The sequence below is a fragment of the Dermacentor silvarum genome, chromosome 1 (genome assembly GCF_013339745.2).
Source record: "Dermacentor silvarum isolate Dsil-2018 chromosome 1, BIME_Dsil_1.4, whole genome shotgun sequence".
Taxonomy (NCBI): Eukaryota; Metazoa; Arthropoda; class Arachnida; order Ixodida; family Ixodidae; genus Dermacentor; species Dermacentor silvarum.
The window spans coordinates 229,316,488-229,337,676 of record NC_051154.1 but is presented as its reverse complement, the minus strand read 5'-3'; the positions used below and the strand labels follow the sequence as shown (position 1 = coordinate 229,337,676).

At 45.7% G+C, this 21,189-nt stretch overlaps 1 protein-coding gene across 1 annotated transcript in view; it reads right to left on the bottom strand.

The window, feature by feature from the left end:
- Positions 1–5,039: 5,039 nt before the first annotated feature.
- Positions 5,040–21,189, bottom strand: part of LOC119436878 (cytochrome P450 4V2) — a 121,815-nt gene continuing 105,665 nt past the window's right edge. Inside the window, exons 8-11 of the mRNA XM_037703901.2 lie at positions 20,451–20,624; positions 19,648–19,714; positions 14,266–14,445; positions 5,040–9,935 (exon numbers count right to left, since the gene is read on the bottom strand). Of these exons, the coding sequence (XP_037559829.1) occupies positions 9,748–9,935; positions 14,266–14,445; positions 19,648–19,714; positions 20,451–20,624 (609 nt within the window). The 3' untranslated portion in view covers positions 5,040–9,747. The remainder of the gene's footprint in view (positions 9,936–14,265; positions 14,446–19,647; positions 19,715–20,450; positions 20,625–21,189) is intronic.

The window sequence follows — 21,189 nt, the reverse complement described above, 5'->3', positions numbered from 1 at the left end:
GACTACGATTGTACAAAATTAGGAGTGTCGTGGTGAACTCGAGTAATACGCGATTTCCAACTCGCGCATGACATTTTGTCACCATTGCTTACGGTACCCGATCGCTCTCATTGCTGTCTTGATAAGCTCATACAAACGAGTGTTTTGGACTTGCCTGTTGACAATCCACTGCTTTGATGCTGTAAGTTGGATTTTATATATATATATATATATATATATATATATATATATATATATATATATATATATATAATATATGCTTTGTTTTTTCGCGCATTTAAACTCGTTTTGCTAGCGTGCAGTAGGTTCCGCACGTCCGAGGACGAGCGGTGACATCGCAGTTCGCCAAAGGCGCAGTCTCTAAGGTCATGTAAAACCACGCACTCGCTGTAATCTGTAATAAATTTCTTCCAAGTTGCAAAGCGCCTGATAAAATACAATGCTTGCAAACTCTTAATGACCGGTTTAGTACCATGGACAAGAAATGGCGCCAACGAACAGTACTTTTTCTTTCTTATTCCTTTAGATGCTATACACATCGAGAAGGCCTGTTGGTTTCCGTAACTGAAGAAATATTCGTTGGGAGGTGTGTACGCAATGGGCGGATCAAACACGACTTATTATGAAAAATTTCGGAGCATAGTTCTCTGCTTCACGCCAGCAGCATTCGTAGGTTTGACGGCTGCTTACTGGCAGCTCTTTCGACCCACAAATTCTGACATTGTCGAAGCAGCAGGAGCAGAATGCCATGCCGCCGGCATCTTGGTAGCTATTGCTACCAGCAAAAACAATTGGAGCGCAGTATTGATAGCTCAGTTTTGCAGCGAAGATCGCTTGCGGAGCTGGGTGGTCTGGCATTCTAAACATTTAGGCGTCATCGACTTTGCTCGCCCTTGTACAAATTGCACTTTGCGAACTGTTGAGTATGTTTGAGGCTTACCTCTGGTCTGATTTCGGATCGCAACGATATCTTTTTCGCATAATAACGTTGAAATTAAGAAAATCCGCTCATTAGCAAATACGCAGTGCATTGAACTCAGCACGTGTGCACAACAATATTACGGTTGTGTTGGTTAGTCTATGGTCCTTTCTGCCAAAAGCTGTAAGGAAATGGCAGAATGTTGCACTCGCAAAATTGTGCTATACGTTTCCATACAAGCATTTCTATGACTAAATAGCTCCATTAATTCTAATAAACAGCAGATTGGGCTTGTAGGAAGCCAGAAACTTCGTGCGCCTTATCGATTCGCCTCCTATAGTGGTACTTTGGATCTACTTCTATTCTCGTCTAACAGCTGCGCTCGGCTCGTCTTTCGCAAACTTCGGTCGTAATTGGCTTCGATATGCCTCAAAGGAATTCGCTTCCGAAAATCTTCAGATACTTCCGCATGGCACGTATATCGTGCCTCCTGCCATGTTTCCGATGCGCTCACTTCACCACACAAGCCTTGTACTTGACTCTGGAGTCATCAGTGTTGATATGCAGCCTACGCACGCGCGCCGCTCAGTGCGTCGCGAGGATGGGTGGATTTAGTGCACCCAGCCACCGGGTGTGATTATCGGATCGGTTCGACGCCTGCCTCAGAATTGAGACGGCCCATGCTAATTTCCGCCTGATATGTATATACTTTTGTCGTTGTCACGATAATATTCGTGTGCAGGCACATTTCCTCCGATACATTAGGGATCATTTGCGCAACGAAGATAATTGCAAAAGGTGCTTCTTCCCACGATGTCTAATTGTGAAGAAGGCAGCTGAAGAAGGTAAAGGTGTTTACTTCATAATTTAGAATGGCTCTGCACCTATGTAGCAGTCTGCATATGCCGTGCCTTAGAAAGCGGGCGATCAGGCGTAAGAAAGGCGGGACTGAAGCCAGATGTGCCAGAAAACTACACCCGTTGGGTGATGTATGGCCATATATATATATTTTAATATATATATATATGGCCTTGCGACAAATCCTTCAAAAAATTGTTTTAAGCTGGATACAGTCCTTGAACCGTTCGCAATGCGTGCATGCTAATGGGTTTGATTCTTCGTCAGTGGCTGTGAACCATTGTTTATTTATATTTATCATTCATTTAATGGAGACGCTGCTGATAGCGCCTAATTTGCTAATGAATGAATTTAACGATGTTATGACTTGCCAAGGTGACAAACTCTCGTCATGGTGAGATAAACTTAACATTCCGAGGTATAAAGCTCTGAGTATCGCGCATTCTTAGTCCGAACTCATCACCCGCTTTAACCCTCAAAAACACAGCTGTGGCAGCTGTTACCCCTAATAAATACCTCGGCATACGCATTGCACACGACTTGCCTTGGAATATGAAACGAGTTTGTAATTAGAAATCTTAGTCGCATGCTCGTTTACTTTGGCCAAAATTTATCTTACGCCCCTCGTCACCTGAAGCTTATACTTTTTAAGTCAATAGTGAGGTCACAGCTGCAGTATGCCAGTTCTGTCTGGGATCAAGCCCCTGCTACTTTATCGCATGCTTTCGGAAGTGTCCAAAACCATGCCGCCCGTTTTGTTGTATCCACTTACTCGTGTGAAGTCGGAGTGTTTTCTATAAAATAAACGTATTGTGTATCTACTTTCGAATTACGCCTCATCTGCTCTCACTTGTGCTTATTTCACAAAATTTATTTCAAGGGAATGCTTCCTCCTGGCTCCCGCTTATGTTTCTTCTCGCAGCGACCCCCGAATCAACATTCCGGTGTCCTACATGCCATACATACCCAACATTTCTTCTGGTCCTTTCATACCACGCGCGAGCAACGACTGGAGTCATCTCCCCTGTTTCGTTGATGCAATTACTGATGCTGTCGTCTTCAAAGCCATGTCTGAAAATTTCTGTGCTGAAAATAACTAACAAAAATAACTCATTTATGAATGTCTCCGGGCCCATAGACTGCAGAAATAAACAAAAATGGTCACAGGCCTGCGCGGCACACGCAGCACAGCTGGTGGAGCGGCTCAAGAGTAGCTCCAATTTCGGCACCACGCTCACCAGGGTCTTCGCGAGAAAGTCTCTTCGCCTCGTTTTGACGAGAATGATCTTAACTGTCCGCCCGGCGTCGATGGCGAGCTGCGCACGAAGCGTTTGCAGGCACGTTAACTAGATGGCACCACCGTACTAGCGGAGACTGGGGATCGCGTTTTTTTTTTGTGCGCCTCGACTGAATGGCATCTCGTCGTCTGCGCCTTAACTAGATGGCGCCAACATACTGGCGGAGGCTCGGATCGTCTGCATGTGCGTTTATAGTTTTTTTCCGCTAACACAAGCGTTTGCGTGGCTCAATGGCAAAGTATCCGACTCGCGCGCAGCGGTCCTGGGTTCGATCCCGGCGGAGACCGGGTACTGTTTTTCGCATTTCCAGCGATAGCGGTTACGCGGCGGGGGTGGCGACGGCATCATCGCGACCCGAAACGGCTATTGGAATGAGCCCATAACAGCTTACGCTGTAAAAACGACGACTCCATCGGGCACGGGCTGGAGGGCTTGGTAACTAACAGACAAGGCTCTACACCTACAAGCGGGAGCTTGGCCTCTGAGATCAAGCTGCACTGGCGCGGTCTCTGAAGTCATGGCAAGATTCAGAGCACTAGCCTCGGTTTTGCTCCTAGCCGGGTATACTCTTTTTTCGCACAATAGGTTTAAAATATTTGTCGGCTCAAAACGTCCTTTGGCCCTTCTTGCGTATATGTAATAACCGCACGAAGCATGAGAAAGACCGTGTTCTAGATGCTGTAGCGTCTGGAGTCTTGTGCACAGAAATATTCCCAGCCATTACAGCTTGCGGTGCATACTGCAGATTTTTCCCTGTAGTCACCTCGTACGCGCATGTCGACGTCCTATGCACTCACCACGAATACAATTCTTTGCATTTAAGATCTGTTTACAAAATGTGTGCGGTTAAGTTCGCGATATCGTCGTTTCTGGCAAAATCGCTCAAACATATGCGCCTATTTTGACGAAGGAAGACACTGGGACAATGTACTTTTCATCTGCAGTGGGCGTGCTCAATTGGCTCGGACACCCCACCCCGTATTCGTGTCCGGCAATTTCTTAAAATGCGCACACTGACTCGTACTATTTTGTCTGGTTGAATACAAGCATCTCCCATAACGACATATCACTGTTCTGAGAGTTTCGGGGGTTTCATTTCATGCGGCACCAAAATATTTGTTCGCCACTAACTCAAGTATATAGGCAGTTAAAACTTATGTTATGGGGTTTTACGTGCCAAAACCGCGATCTGATTATGAGGCACGCCGTAGTGGAGGACTCCGGAATAATTTCGACCACCTGGAGTTCTTCAACGTGCACCTAAATCTAAGTACATGGGTGCTTTTGCATTCGCCCCCATCGAAATGCGGCCGCCGTGGCCGGGATTTGATCCAGCGATCTCGTGCTTATCAGCGCAACACAATAACCACTAAGCAACCACGACAAGTTATATAGCTAGTGTCGTTGCGAGTAAACGATTTCATCTGCTCAGGAGTGTCAGCAACCTCTCTAGAGGTGCACATTCCATGTAGTTGAGATTGGAATGCTCGGCGTGCCTCTTTCGGTACATACAGCAGTTTAGCGACGTCATTAAATAAACAGCCAACTTTGTTCTGTAAGATCAGTTTTGTTGCTTTAACAGCAACGGTAATTGTACAGGGCTTTGTGCCCCGTCACAGCCTGTGGTTTCTGTACAGTGGTGGTGACTGTGCATGCATTTATGAGGCCACATCAGGTGAGACTATATTGAACGAGGACGACATTGCCTGCGTTGCAAAGTTGTTCTTCAGATGACGGCAGTGTCCGCTCCGAGAGTCTGGTGCTGTCGCAGTAGATGATTTTGTAGCCGCAGGTGTCGCTAAATCTGATTACTTTTCTGTACCGCGTTTATCAGCAGTACCCGTTAGCAAGAGCGCACTCAAGTTACCGGGAGTCGATGTGCTGTGTGGAGGGGAGTATGCAGTGGCACTTGTTGAAGTGGTGCGATATGACAGACTGTTCCTTCAATGCAACATATAGCGGTGTTGGACATGTTTATTACAGAACAACATAAAAAGGAAGTCGGAGTATAAGATATAAGCGTACAATGAAGAATTAGGGTAGCGCACAGAACAGGCCAATAAACGGGAAAACATGAGAACTGTGACGATGAAAAAAAAACAACAACAATATGACGGCCAGACTGTTGTGAAACTAGTCTTCAGAGAAACTGCGCTGCAAATGGTTACATAGAAAGATCACGGTTTTGATTGTGACCAGATGTGAGCGCTCACCGGCAGACAGAAAGCGATGACTGCACAAATCAGTGCGATGTGATCAATCAAAAACCTCTGTAAGAGTGCTTTCATTCTGCTTGCAAAACGGCGTCTTTGAAAACTGAACTGCGTTAGCTTATAGAATATAATTTATAACTCATGTTCAGCCTAGAACCAACAAATCGTTTGAAAAGGGCGCAAAACTTCAAGCGAGCTTGTACTGAAGCAGCCGTCTTGGTCGTGCATTCTTGAGACCAATTCATGTTTATGTTTTGATCTATCGTGAATCTAGAAGAAATACGGAAAGACTTCTTTCAAGCAACGCTAAAGGTTTACCAAAACTTTCGTATTGTCAGTCCCGTTCTGTCATTCCTTAGGCAAGAGCGTATAGCTTCCTGCGCATACGTTTTTCAAACGGTTGATGAACGCATTCCTTCGTAGAGGTGCCCACATTTTGGAGATACAAGAAGCCATCCGTACCTTAGACATTGCTCCAAGGTACGGAGCAATCTCCAATGCTACTGCTAAGATAGCTCCGCCATCGATGCATCTCCTTCCTAAAAACTGCATAATTCCTACATGCTGAAAAAAAAAGATGGAAGCGCACTGTTTCTAATTTAGTCATCGTGTTCTTCATCGCCTTTCTTTAGAGGCGTTGATGACAGATGTCATCTTGAAACATTGCCGATCACCCAACGACACTGCGCACACCGCGATGTTTTGTACATTGTAGTAGCGAATGTGTGTTAACGGACGAATGGCCTTGCTTTGTTTGCTTTTTAGGATCGCCTCTTCGAACAAAACTACTTCAGTGCAACGGCTGTTGTAAGAAGAAATTAAAAATGGACATGCGTTGCCTACCTTGATTGAACGTCTCAGCTGTTTCTACAGAATATTCAGAGTAGCAACGCTCTGTTCGAGCTGACGCGCAGGCGCACGTACAATTATTACGATAGCCGCGTTACTTACAGTGGTGGGAAGAATGATTATGCGTGGCTTGTAATGAAGGAAAGCAGTGCGCACACAAAACTGGAAAAACAACCCCCAACGTGTTCAAACATGTGGACGCGAGAAACCCTGACTTGTATGGCGCAGCACGTTGACTAGACGATGAGTTGTTCTTCCTGCATGATGAAAAAAAAATACAATGCGTGCATGAAATTCCCAGAATTATGTGCTTCCATGGGAAGGCGCCCGGCAGACGTCTGCGGACATGGTTGCCGTTGACGTTTATGACGCGTTGTGAAGGGTTCGAAGTTTATTGAGTTGCTCCGAAGCAACTCGTCACTGCTAAGACTTTTTGTTGGGATTTGTTTCTGTCAAGCAAGTACAGTCACTTTGGTCGCGATCTTATCCTGCTCACATTAGGTGAATGGTTGTTTTACTTATGTTTTAACCCGTTTCTTGTATTGTTTTTATTTCTGCCAAACATTGAAGTGGCCGGCGATGATATGCCTACCTAGTCCCTCAACGCCGAGCATTGCTCTGAAAACATGCAACTTGACGATAAATAACAGTAGTCTACTCTTAACTTAAAATGAAGTTTCTTAGACAATGTGTGCTGTTGTACGCTTGAGCGTTTCCTGGGCGAATATGGCGCAGTGATCGCAGATTCATTATAGTATGGCATCCTAGGCAGAAACTCTCTTTCTCGACTAGTAAGAGTCTCGAAGCGAGAGTGCTAAAGGTATCCGCACTAGAAAGAAAAAGTTATGTACAGAGAAGGAGCGCATTGCAAATGCAAGTCAATTTGCCACTTATAAAGGCGTAAAATGTGATTCTGACTTAAGTATACAAAGAAAGGCGCCTCAAACAAGTCGCATTAAAGACTTTCGGCTGTTGAGAAATACATAACGCTAAACGGGACGTCAACCTTAGAACCTATCACAACGCGTCTCAACAGGTGCATAACGCATCGATCGCGCAGTCGCAGAGTATAAATCACCTGGGCACAAGTCCATTACACTTTGCATTCACCAAGAAACCTGAATCCTTCAATACAGCCGACGCCAGCATAACACAGCCGAATAATTTTCATTTTTGGTATCAAATGTGCTTGTTATGAAGATACTGAGCAGCTACAATAACCTCGCCACAGTTAGTCTGACACGAGTCCCAGTACCAAGGTATAGCGTGCGCTTTCTTAAGTGTGAATGCAGCGCAGGTGATGACTCGGATTCGGGGTAATAAATTTTCATTCTTAGAGCGCAGTTCCTAGGCGGAACGCTTCGAACTTTGTGGGTTTTCGAGGAACATGTGCTAATGTAGCAACGTTTTCTGCCACAAATACCTATGCAGCAAGCACAACGAGCATACAAATGTGAATGGGCTGCACGTCAAACCTGCAGATGGTGCACTACCTGCCTGCTGTACAACAATTTGCGAGTCAACCTTCCTAGGTGTCCCCCATGTGGCCTACCGCGAGCAGGTTCAATACTTCGCTATTGCATGTGGATTCGCCTGTTGTCGTAATCATGGCAAATAGCCCTGGGGTGTAGCCTCAACTGCGTCTACACATCCCTTGCCACTGTCGTCGCATCAATGCGCAAAATAAAGCGCACTCTTACCGCGCTAGGCGGGTTGGGACAACCACTGCAGTTAAAACAGGATTGCGGGACGCTCGTCTCTACTAGCGCCGGCGGCCGCAGTTGCCCCTTTTCGAGATATTTGGATTGCGCTGCAGGCTAAGAGGTTTGTAGAACGTTTTCTTGCGCCTGTAAGCACATTTCGTTGTTTATTTCTCATGTTTCTCTCATCCCTTTACACTTTTACTCTATTACAAGATAGAGAGCCCGAGTTTGCTGTAGTCTATAGCTGTCTGTCGCTCACTTTAGTCTCTCTCCTAATACTTGGGGCTTCGTTTTGGAGACTTGGGCTCCTTGATAAATAGGAATGACTGTGAGCGTCTTGCGGAACACAACTTTTTCTCTCCTTCCTATTGCGATTAACAATAATTATGTGGCTGTCATGCACAACAATTTCTAACGTGATTTCCTTTCAGCGGTGACTCGTGCAGAACGCATTGGCTTCTGTATCACATAGGTTTGAGTACAAATCAAGCGGACGCTTCGGAGTAGACCTCTCAAAACTTAGCACGGGAGTTAGGTCAGACAACTAAAACGTTTGAAATAAGCGTGGGCTTTGCTCCCTTCTCCGTTTGTCCCATATTTACTGCTTTCGCCGTCAGCTGCACTTTCAGAATGGCACACGCTTTTTTTTTTTGGTGAGAGAGAGAAACGAAGAGGGAAAGGTAGGGAGGTTAACCAAGGACGTGCCCGGTTGGCTACCCTACACTTGGGGAGGGGGAAAGGGAAAGAATAGAGAAGCAGAGAGAATGAAAATAATAGAGTCAGTCATTCGCAGAGACAGTCACAGGAGAATCTCTGCTATCACAAGCGTTCGTGCAATCCAGTATTTTTCACGCACTACAGAAGGGTTTTTGTGGCCTTCGCATGCAAGAATGCGTAGGCCATGGCCCAAAGATCTTTTCTTCCGAGGGCGTTCTGTTATCTAACAGGTTGAGTTTAGATTGGAGAGTACGTCGTTGAGTGTCAAAGGATGGGCAGTGACACAGAAGGTGCTCGAGAGTCTCGTCGCACCCGCACAAATTGCACGCCGCACTGTTGGCCATCCCTATTATTGCAAGACATAATATACTATATAGGGCCTCAGAAGAAGTATGTGACTGTGTGTGAAGCTCAAAAGCCCCTCCGCATGCTATCACTCATACGTCAGTGTGGTGAAGCTGGTCTTGCACATACAAATATACAAGGAAATTCATTCTTATTCTCCATGTCCTTCAACGCAATAATCGTTGCAGCAAAAAGATCGCGTGGTCCACAAAGAGCTCCAGTCGACCGTAGAGTGGCCCTTAACTTTGCTGCGCTGTGCGAAGTCGTTGCACTCCCGCTCCTCCGTAAAGAGAGAGAAATGAGTGATAACGGAAAAGCAAGGAAATTAACCAGGCTAAAGCCCGGTTCGTTACCTTGCAGTGCGGAAGGGGAAATGGAAGTGACAGATCAAAAGTTGTAAACTAGCAGAAACATGACTGGACGTCGTCACTCCTAATCATGCGCAAGATCCCTAATCGTTGGCCAGGGCGCTTTTAAATAAACGTTCTCCTGAATGATCAGTCATGTTTCTGAACGCATGTCTAAAACTGAAGTGCGCAACCAGGATCCCGCCCTTATTAATCGCTCAGTCGTTTTGGCTCTATCACTTTGAGCATATAACGTGCGCGTGGACATTTGAGCGCTTGCGCGGTGCGTTTGGTTCGAACTTTGGGCTTTTGACACCCACACCACGCGTGCGCATCAGCCCGCTGCTGCGCGACATCACAGACATATGAGTGCATGGACAGACTTGTGCCCAGGCTCGTGCCTTCCGCCATACACACACAGTTAGGACGCACAATTCTGTACAGAGCTCGAACATGAGAAAAAAACTCGATGAAGGCAGGGTGATAGATGTCCAGTCTCTATCCATGTTTCTCGACGGCGTGGGTGTTTTGTCGGGGTGATAGCGTGACTTCGATGCCCGTCTGGTTTCGAAGCACGAGCTCGCCAGCCAGCTTGAGTTGGTCGCGGGGCACTAGCGAGCGTACGCTGAACCGCCGGAACAAGTTGGACAGCACAATCTTCTCTTCCATAAGCGCAAACCGCTGGCCTGCAAGGTGAGGATATGAAGAGGTAAACGGAGCACTGCTCAGGCAAAGAAGGAACACAAAACTCTTGCTTTCTGAAAGCGTTCGCAAACAAACCCTTCCTTACCTTCACGTAGCAAACTGCACGTGGTCATACAGCTAGAATACTTGTAAGCGTTTCTTTTTGCTCGGTGTAGCGGAAGACAGCAGTCTATATGCACCGTCGCGTAACCCACGTTTGTAGCTTGTAATGTGCGAACAGGTTGAATTATAACGCAGAAAACACACGCGCGCACGCACGCACGCACGCACGCACGCACGCACGCACGCACGCACGCACGCACGCACGCACGCACACGCACGCATACGAAACAAAAGATGAAAACGACATCAAGCACTTGTTCAGGTTGCGTTAACTGCGCATAATTTACTCATTTCTGCTGACAATAAATGTTCATAATGTTTCTGGTTTCCTCACGACAGGGACGTGCAGGCTTCGTGTCATTGAAGGTGCCTAGAGAAAGATTGAGAGTACGACGAAAGAAGTCTCCAGAAACGCTTCTGCAGCTACTTAATGCTGGTATCCCACATCGGAATCTTGAATACCTTTTTTGAGGTCGTTTTTTTATAAGGAGGAATTTCCTCTGATTTTATAGAATTTTGTTTATCATCCGTAGCGCCGATCCCGGCAATAGTGGGGCATGGCATTACGCGAGCAAATGACCTTACAAAAATGCTGCCTCTCCCCTAATCGAGAGTAGATGTAAGCATGAAATGGCTACCGGCAAAGCAGACTGGTTGGAGATGATACTAGCCGCAATCTTAAAATGGGTGTACTGATTGTTCGCAATGGCGTGACCAAGCCGGACGCTGCCGGCTTGGTCACGCAGCATGGCGCCATCTCTCGAGCCGGCGCAAAACTCGCGCCGTGGAACTCACGGACCGCTAGCGCTGAAAAGACCACAGGCAACCCTGTCTCAGCGCCTAAAGGTGACCATCAAGTATATGGTGCCCTGCATCTGCCTTGTGAACGTCGCCATTTAAAATGACAAATAAACCTTCAGCGTACTAGAAGTTACAGCTTCAGTGATATTGTGAACGAACATTAGGAAGAACTCGGAAGCAATATTTTTTGTAACTTGTTTAGGCAGTAACTAGCGTATGTAATGAGGTCCTGCACAAAGGGTGGGGGGCCAGAGAACGCGTTTGCTTAACTTTTGACTGGTTGCCTGGATGATCTCGTGTTGTTCTCGTTTGAGTACCTAGATAACGGCCCTTGCTTTTGGCTCAAGGTCACTTGAAGGTCGCCGACAACAGGAGCTAAAAGCATTTCATGCTTAAAAGAAAACCACACGAACATACACACGCACACACACACATTTTCTTTCTTTGTTGTAAATTCTAGGTAGGTAGGCAGGTCGGCAAAAACTTTATTTCGTGTCCGGCAAGTTAATAGGGTGGGCTTCACCCTGCCTAGGCATCTGCCACAAGCCCTTGGGCTCTGGCGGCGTCGTCGGCCAGCTGGGCTGCCCACAGTTGATCTTCTGGGGCTGAGCTGAGCAGCACAGCACACCAACGCGCGCGGAGGCTTTCGCTAGAGGCTGTTTCCCTGTTGCTACTCGTTAGCCCTTGGCATTCCCACAGCATATGCTCAAGAGTTGCTCTTGAACCGTATAAATTACATTAGTTTGTCTTGTATATATCTGGATAAAGTATATTCCACATTACTGGATTACAGTATGTCCTTTTTTTTGTAACTGCTGACACTGGACAGACTGGATTTATTTAGTTTTTGATGAGGTTGTCGGTAAATACACCTCGGCATTTTTAATGTGTTGTTGTATCTTTGTATTTGGTCAATCTGTCTCCCCACTCCCAATCTCCGTCCTCACCTTCGGCGACCCCCGAGTTGACGGCACCAATGTTTGTCACAACTCGGTCGGTTAGCCCTCGAGCTGCGTTGTGTGCCGCCTCGTTGTTTCCGCCGTCCCCCAATGAGGACGGAGTATGGGCAGGTGCCCATAGTATTAGAACGTGTTTGTCTTTTTTTTTGGCTCCTTTCAATAATATGTGTAGCGCCTCTGGGAATATTCGGCCATTTGCATAGTTTAGAATTGCTGCCTGTGAGTCACTGATTATTATGTATGCTTGAGTTTGTGTTATGGATCGTGCTATCGCCGTTTCTTCTGCTGCTTCTGTATCATCATCATCATCATCATCATCATCATCATCATCATCATCATCATCATCATCAGCCTATATTTTATGTCCACTGCAGGACGAAGGCCTCTCCCTGCGATCTCCAATTACCCCTGTCTTGCGCTAGCGTATTCCAACTTGCGCCTGCAAATTTCCTAACTTCATCATCCCATCTGGTTTTCTGCCATCCTCGACTGCGCTTCCGTTCTCTTGCTATCCATTCTGTAACTCTAATGGTCCACCGGTTATTCATCCTACGCATTACATGGCCTGCCCATCTCCATTTTTTTCCTCTTAATGTCAACTAGAATATCGGCTATCCCCGTTTGCTCCCGCTCTCTTCCTGTCTCTTAACGTTAGGCCTAACATTTTTCGTTCCATCGCTCTTTTTGCGGTCCTTAACTTGTTCTCGAGCTCCTTTGTTTCTGCCCCATATGTTTCTGCCCCATATGTTAGCACCGGTAGAATGTAATGATTGTACACTTTTATTTTCAACGACAGTGGTAAGCTCCCAGTCAGGATTTGGTAATGCCTGCTGTGTGCACTCCAACCCAATTTTATTCTTCTGTAAATTTCTTTCTCGTGATCAGGGTCCCCTGTGAGTAATTGACCTAGATACTGTATATTCTGTCTTTATTGCAAAGCTTATTTCACATTATTTTTTGACATTTACTACGACTGCAATGAATCCTTTCCTGCGTTTGAGTGTAACTACGTCTACAAAAACTGCTATGTTATCTTGTCCAAATCTTTTCTGTCTCCTTAGCTTTGCTTTGTCTTCGTCCTTCATGTTGTGTGTGATATATGTTCTGTGGCAGGGGGCGAACCAATATCATATTTCTGATCTCTCTTGTCATTTCCTTCTTTTCTCCGTGCTGTGTGTGGTAGTTAATACCTAATCTTTCTAATATACTTGTTCCGGTCTTTGTCATAAAGAGTATTTCATACTGTGATATGCACTGAGCATCTATGAGTTCATCCAATGTGTTGTGTAGTCCTAGTGCTAGTAGTTTTTCTGTACTAGTGCTTATTGGTAGTCCTAATGCCTTCTTGTATACTTTTCTTATTAGGCATTCTAGTTTGTTCTTTTCAACCACATACCATCTGAGGTATGGTGCTACGTTATGTTTGTTAGTTATCCTTTTGATTAATCTTATTACTTGAGAAACCGTTCCCTCTAATTTCCTGATTTCTTATCAAAAAGACAATTTTGCACTGCCACAGATACCCGTTTTTAATATCACACTCTACGAGAAAAACAGTAATAACTGTGAGGGGCTCATCATGTTCTTTGGTTCTATGACATCATGTGTTCTTCTTCTTTCTGGGGTTTTACGTGCCAAAACCAGTTCTGATTATGAGGCACGCCGTAGTGGAGGGCTCCGGATTAATTTTGACCACCTGGGGTTCTTTAACGTGCACTACAACGCAAGCACATCATGTGTTGAAACTGGCGGGTTTAGACTGATGTGCTTGGCCGGAAATTGTTAGGTTTAACCAAACGTACATTAATTCGGGTCTCGACGGAAGGCAACCAACAGGCGTTGAATTCATTTCCTGATCATTCCAGGCCCTTCAGGGCAACACTACATCATGGAAAGCTCGCGTAACAAAGAACCGTCGTCTGCAGGCTCAGATACTGCTTCTCTCTTTCTACACCAATCTGCGATCCATGTCAAGACGTCACGCTAGTTTTACGGCTTATCTAACCGCTGCCACTTCTTATCATGTTTCATTGGGCTCTAAGTAGTGGTTGGTCGCAGCGATAGAGTGAATACAAAAAAAAGAGAAGAAAAAAGCAAACACCGATAGGCGACACATCACGACGTTACTTCACGTCTGCTTTATTGCTCTTCTCCGTTTTGCCTTAATTGGGTATTGTGATTATCTCTTACACCACGCTCTAGTCTTTCTTAGGGTGTGCATAGCAGGTTCTAAGTAATGTATGTTGGCTATTCTCACCTCGCGGGTTTGGCATTCTGTTCTAGTGCATCCCATAAAGGGCCAACGACAAACGTCCGTAGTATTCTCGCAATAATCTGTATGAGTAATCGTTTGATTAATGTAACCAATTAAACACTTGCGAAGAAAACCTCTGCGAGTCCACTGCGAGTTTTGACTGCGGCCCAAACAAGCGCTCAGCTGGGCACTCACCGATGCAATTCCGTGGTCCAGCTGAAAACGGCACATAGGCAAAGGGATGCCTCCCCACGGTGTTCTCCGGCAGGAAGCGCTCAGGCCGGAACTCTTCCGGTTGCGGGAAGGTCTTCGGATCTCGATGAAGCATGTACGAGAAGATGATCACGATCGAGCCTTCCGGCACCACTCGACCGTCTGATCCCGAGAGAAAAAAAAACCCATCAAGAGGTTGGTCCGCTGATCTTTTGATAATCCAATGACAGTTGCCTGCAAACGCAGTTAAGGCCCATGCACAAGGAGTTTCCGACGTAGGTAAGCCTCAATCGACCCTCAGTGCGCCAGAATATACGCTTTGCTGTCGAGGTGGGGTGCAGGAGTGTACATTCTGTGCATATTTTTCTCAGTTTATATTGCTGTATAATATGAGAGCAAACACATTGCTCTCTCTTGAAAGGCAATGGCGACTTTATATTGCGTTGAACTTAAAGTTTTCTATGCACCTGACGTTTCAACAAGAAAAAGTTCGCAGTTCTGCGTACACTTGTCATGTTCGAACTCAGACTTGGGCCTGCTTGATGAAACTGATTTATCACGTAGTAAAGTTTACTTCGCAGCGAACTAGGACGGACCGTCGCCAACAAGTGTGCTGAGCCCACCACCTCTTCCTTGGATGCCCCAGGCGTTTCCTACACCCCTTCCGCGCCGTGAAGCAACTGATCAGCCGTGCCGCCGTACGTCTAGCGTGTTGCTCATATGTGAGGCGGGGCTGCGCATTTTTATTTGCTTGCTTGACTTGCGTAAGCACCACCTTATTGCTCAGTGACGCATTTCTCGGGTGCCGAAGACTGCGAGCCATTGCTAAGCGTTGCATGGCTTCACAGGTTCTTAGCAACGAGCCTTTGGCGGCATAGGAACGGGTAGGTTGAGCTCGGCGGCACTCGTTGGCGACGGTATGCCCCAATTTACTTCGAAGTAAATTTTACTCCTGAATAGATCTGTCACCTTGGTACCTTGGCTATCTTGTTACCTGGCGACTGTGTTTGAAACTCCTTTATGGATCAATGTGTTCCAGCTGGTGGGCCCTGTGGAATATTCGATGCTTGAATGCTTTTCGGATGTTCCGTTTTATATTGCACACGGATGAAGGTATATCGTCCGCGAAGAGCACATGGTGTGTAGCTTGCATTGGATCAATATTTGCGCGGTATAGCTGGCCCTACATTTTCTACTTTGTTTAGAAGTAGGTCCTTTGTTCATGTGGCGTAAAGGTATTAGACTATTCGGCTATTACAGTGGTGACTGCCAAACTTTCTGCTGGCTAATATATCTCTGTGTTCATTGGCCACTGTTCACTGGCTATTTATTTGTTCACAGTCCTCAGATGAGGACTGTGAATAAATGTGATAAAAATAAATAAATAACATAAGAGGGGGTAGTCCATACATGAAAGTCATTACAAAGTAGCAATCGCAGAAAACGATACAATGAACTATAGAGCAAAAGTATGCTAACATACTTTAGCTAGTAAGAAGCAAAATGTAAAAATACTAAAAATTACAAAAATGTAAAAAAAGTAATGCACAGAGCACAACCAGAAGGGTGAAAAAATGTGCACGCTCACATAGTCTACGGTAATATTACAAGTATTTATTAGTAACTCACAACAAACAAAACACGAAAAAGGCAAATAATAAACGGCGTAGCATTTCGTGAAATTTTACAGGGTCAGTTTCACTGGAAATATAAGAGGGCAAGCTTTTCCTTTTCAATGATAGTGCGGGGTATAAAAGAGCGTGCATAATGTAACGTGTGACACGGTACGCGGTTGATTTCGAAATTGTGATCCCGGCGTGGAAAAACGACAGGCGGTGACTGAAAGAAATCGTCATGAAGAGAAGTATGATGATAAAGTTTGTGAAGCAGGCAAAGACGCGTTGACTTGCGGCGAAGAGATAGCGCTTGTAAATCGTCACGTGCTTTTAATGATGAAACGCTAGTGTTAGATGAAGAGTCGAAAAAGATGAAGCGAGCAGCCCGATTTTGAACAGATTCAATGTCGTCGACGATGTATGCCTGATCCGGATCCCATATTGCCGATGCGTATTCGAGCTTCGGGCGGATTAGTGTAGTGTGAGTTTACGTATGTTAACAGAAGCGTGCTTTAGGTTGCATTTGATGATGCCAAGAGGGTGATTAGCAGCTGCAAGGGTGGAGTAAATGTGATTGTCTCACGGTAAGTCGTAATGTAAATGAACGCCTAGATACTTATACGTCTGCGTTCTAAATGATACGAAGTGGAGACTCGGGTGGAACGGTGGGTAAAAGACATAAATTTAGTTTTAGTACGATTTAGGGGCATTAACCATGATTTACATCATGTGTTAATTTCACCTAAATCATTTTTTGAGAGTTACATGATCTTTGTCACAAGATATGTTACGATAAAGTACGCAATCATCGGCAAAAAGTCTAATGCGGGACGAAACACCATGAGGCAAGCCATTTCTACACACAAGGAACAGTAACGGTCCAAGCCCACTCCCCTGAGGCACTCCGGACGTGACGTGACTAAATGTTAAGTGAGAGTTGTTAGCGAAGGTGTACTGTAGTCTAGATGATAACAAATCAGTTATCCACTCTAAAACATGGGGATGAAAATTCAGACCTGAAAGTTTCGCCAGGAGTCTGTCATGTGGCATACGATCGAAAGCCTTTTGGAGAAGTCTAGAAATACTGCGTCAGCCTGGAATCCGGCGTCAATAAATGAATACAGCTCGTGAAGAAATCAAGCGAGCTGTGTGTCACTTTAGCGTAACCTTTTCTAAAGTGGTGCTGATATTTAAATATTAAACTGTGATCTTCGAGATCTTTGATGACTTGCTAATGAATAATATGTTCCTCAAGAGCACAAATTGTGCTGGCTAATGATATTGGTTGATAGTTAAGGGGTGAGAAACCTTCGCCTAATTTGTACAATGGGATGACTTTATCTACTCGCCATTCATGAGGAATGGAACCGGTGGAAAGTGATTGCGTGAATATTGCGGACAGTAATCGAGAGAGACCCTGTGACGCTTTCTTTAGTAGCCGTTGTAATTCTATGCAGATGAATTTGTAAACCTGTATAGTAAGGTAAGAATGGCCTACTCGTTAATAATTTCAGACATGCTGATATCGGATCGTGCGGGCAAGGCAGGGCATGTAGTGACGTCATCGCTGGTGAAGACTGAACAAAACACGTCATTTAGTAATAGGGCACACTGTAACTCGTGAACTACGTCGCCACCAGAATTACTTAGGATTATGTCAGGCTGAGAACAGGAATTTAATAGGCGCAAGAATCGCGGAGGGTTATTCGTCAGTAAGGATACTAAATGATGACTGTCAAAGTGCCAACATGTGTAACAAACTAGCGATTGGTGTTGATTGTTACTTAATTTATATGTTTGTCAAGTCTCGGAATTTTTGTCTGCTTTATTCGCCGTTCTATAAAGGCGCTTCTTTTTATAATTGAGGCGCTCCAGGCGTTTCTTGAATTAAGGGGTGGTATTGTTGCCTTTAATGCTAACGACAAGGACCCGCGTTTCGATAAGATTTGGGAAGGCGCCTCTAACCATTACTCATTCCACTCAAACTATTAAAGAGAACTATGTATCCATGGATGTGACGGCGAAGGTAATGAATTCAATAAATAATCCGAGTTACGTTGGCCCTATTGTAGCATCTAATGCATTTAGTTGCGTTATTTTTTATTTTTTTTTGTTGTTGTTATCGTGAAGTTAAGCAGACCTGTTATAAATGCGTGATCAGACAGCCCGTTAAGGTGAGTGATGTCGCAACAGATTAGAGAATCGCGCGTCTAGATGAGACCTAAAATATCGGCCGATGTGCATGATGAACGGGTTGGGAGAGTAACTAGTTGAGATAACGTGCATTCTAGACATACCGTGAAGGGAATCATCAGCGTGAGCAGCTGCGGCATATTCCGTACTCCACTTAATAACGGGTAAATTAAGATCACCGTAAATAATGAGAGTAGGACATGGAAAAAGCACGCGCACTTCAATTAGAACCCTTGGAAACTCACTTCAAATTGCATCATTCTTATCTGGAGGGCGGTAGAACATGCCTATGATAGCATTTCTGCTTGAGCATTTAAGTGAAATGAAAACGTGCGCTATAAATGTATGAATGACAATGGGAAAGACAAGGATAAACCTTTTTTAAAGGTATGGGCACGCCACCTCCTCTGTGGTTGCGTCGATCACAAGGAAAGATGTGTGCAGATGTGGAAAGAAAAAAAAATGCGTAGAATCTCCTCAGAGAATTATCTGAATGACGCATAAGCATTTCGTAGCAACGAAGTGGTGCGGAGTGCTCACACTCAACACTGCTGGTAACCCTAGCACTGCTCAGCGGCTGCGGTCGTCTTGGCGCCATTACGGCAAATGCGACAGCGCTGCTGGCACACGAACTGCTGCGTAAGGCGGCGCAACGTGAACTGATGAGGCAAGCAAACTACTGCAGGCGGCGGCGCCAGGTGCGCTGATGACGGTCCTATCCGAAGCCACGGCCGCTGCACAGTTCTGGCTTACGAAAGGTGTGCCTAGTGCGTGCCTGCTTGGTCACAGAGACGCGCACATGCCACTTCTCGCGCGTTCGTCGTCGTCGTCTTCCACAGATGGCAAAAGCATTGCTGTTGGCTCTAATTTGAAAGCGATCGTCTTACGCGGAGGACGGACGGACGCTCGGACAGTTTTCTCGTCGGGTAACCATAGAAATGCTTACGCAATTAAAATTTTGTTAACAGAGATGGTATCGTTAAGCCACCTCTCGGTTATAGTACAACCAGAGAGGCCGAGCGTGAATCAGTGGGCGATGAAAATGACACGTTTTTCGACCGTCACACTTCGAATGTTACTGTATAAGAATGACATGTTCGTGGAAATGTTATGGGTATGTGGTTGCGAAGGCCGTCTAGTTTCCACATTTGCAGACGGTGAAGGTTTGGCTTATGCATTCCGAAACATGCTGCGACACACGCACTGCACAGTTTGCTTCCATGCCCCGAAGATATGTGTCGCTGTTGACCAACAGCTTGTTACAAACTAGGCGAACATGGTCACCAGCTTTCTTTATCGCTTTGAAAACTGCCGCAGCTTTTGTCGTTCGTCTCGTACTGCTTCCAAGTAATCACGCGACATGCCAGGATTTGTGTTTTTCAGCTTATGCCCACGGTTTAGCACAGACTCTACTACTTTGTCATTGCAACATTTAGCTATTATGGGCCTCACTTTGCCCGGTACGAAGCGCTGGAAACAGGAAATTGATACTTCCAGGCGGTTAGTACAAAACTCGACTGCAAGTCGTGTAAAATCAGAAAAAAAGAAGACTTACTTATGCAGAACTCTTTGTATATCTCTCGGCCGATTATAGGCACTGAAGGAAACAATCGAAGACTCTCCTGTAAAAAAATAAATAAAGTAGCTTTTATAGATGATGCAAGAGCAAGATATCTCAGGAGATAGCGTCGAATATACGAGAGCAGCAAACACAAAATATCAGTGCGGTATCCATAGCTTGGTCACACGAGGAAAAATGGCGGAGGTGTAGAGGGGGGGGGGGGGTAGGAGCGGGTAGAGCGTAGTCGGGTTCTCCGGCACGCCATCTACGTACGGTACAAACATAAATATGGTCGCAAAAAATTCAGAAGGAAAGTGGGGGGCGAGGCTCTCCATTCTACGGTCTTCAACGAACAAGACTGTGGTCTTGGTCAAAGAACTTCGAAGAATCAAACAAAGCTGTATTTTATTACAAGTTAAGACTGCTGTGGCATTGCTACTCACATGAAAGTTGAGCACATGGGGATGCAAATTACTTTCGCTCGTTTTCCTCTCTCACTGCGTCTGCAAACATGCGTATATGTTCAAACGGTGGCATATAGACTGGTGTGTGTGTGTGTGTGTGTGTGTGTGGGCTTGCTTGCTTGCGCACCTGTTCCTCCCCGATGTAGCGAATTGTCACGTTTTGTACTTCCGTTTCTATGCTGAATGTGTAGTTAACGTCCTTCCCGTGCGCGCCGCTTGAGTCCTCGAGTTGAGTGAGAGCAAGAAATATTTATAATGTGACATACCGTCACGTCGCAGCTCTGTTCTACGCATTTCAAAGGAGACTAGAAACACCTGGGTGCAGCAGAGTACCTTGATGCAGCACTCTAGGAACTTCATCTCCTTGAGATCAGCTACGGTGGCATAGCGGTCTCGGTCGCAGGCGAATATGAGGTCCATCTCGTCCTGTACCTTCTTCTGTGCTTCTAGGCTCTGGCCCAACAAGTAGATGCACCAAGATATGGCCGCTGACGTCGTGTCGTGTCCCTGCGTGTGCACATGTAACGCATTGAGTGACACGTCTCTCGGTGTCGTGACAAATTTTAATTTTCACCGCACTGATCGACACCGCGCTGTCTCAATTCCGAATTTTATTCTGCAAGCGAACATTTCTAGAACAAACATTTATGAGAAAGAAACACTGAAAGCCCTTTATTCGCAGAACCTATATTTGCTACAACCAAAAACAAAGCTTTTTTTTTTTGGATTGAGACAGTGACAGCCACCGACAGCACAGCGGATATCTCAGCCTGCGGCGATAAGGATCTCGGGAGGCGGAGGAAAGCTGGGAAGTTGCGGTAGGTTGCAACCACGCAGTGAACACGTGAGCGTGGGGAGAAGAGAACGGTGGAGCAGCGGCAGAGGGATGGGGGGTGGAACTGATGGAGAAGGTGAACGACGCAGCGTATGCGAAGACGGGCAACCGTGCAGCGTTTGCGGCGAGCTTTTTGCAAGTAGGAGCTAGATTAGAAGGCTGAACGAACGCTGGGCTGAACGAGGATGAAACGTCCAGGCAAATTCTGTGCAGCGTTCCACTCGCACTTGGAGAGTG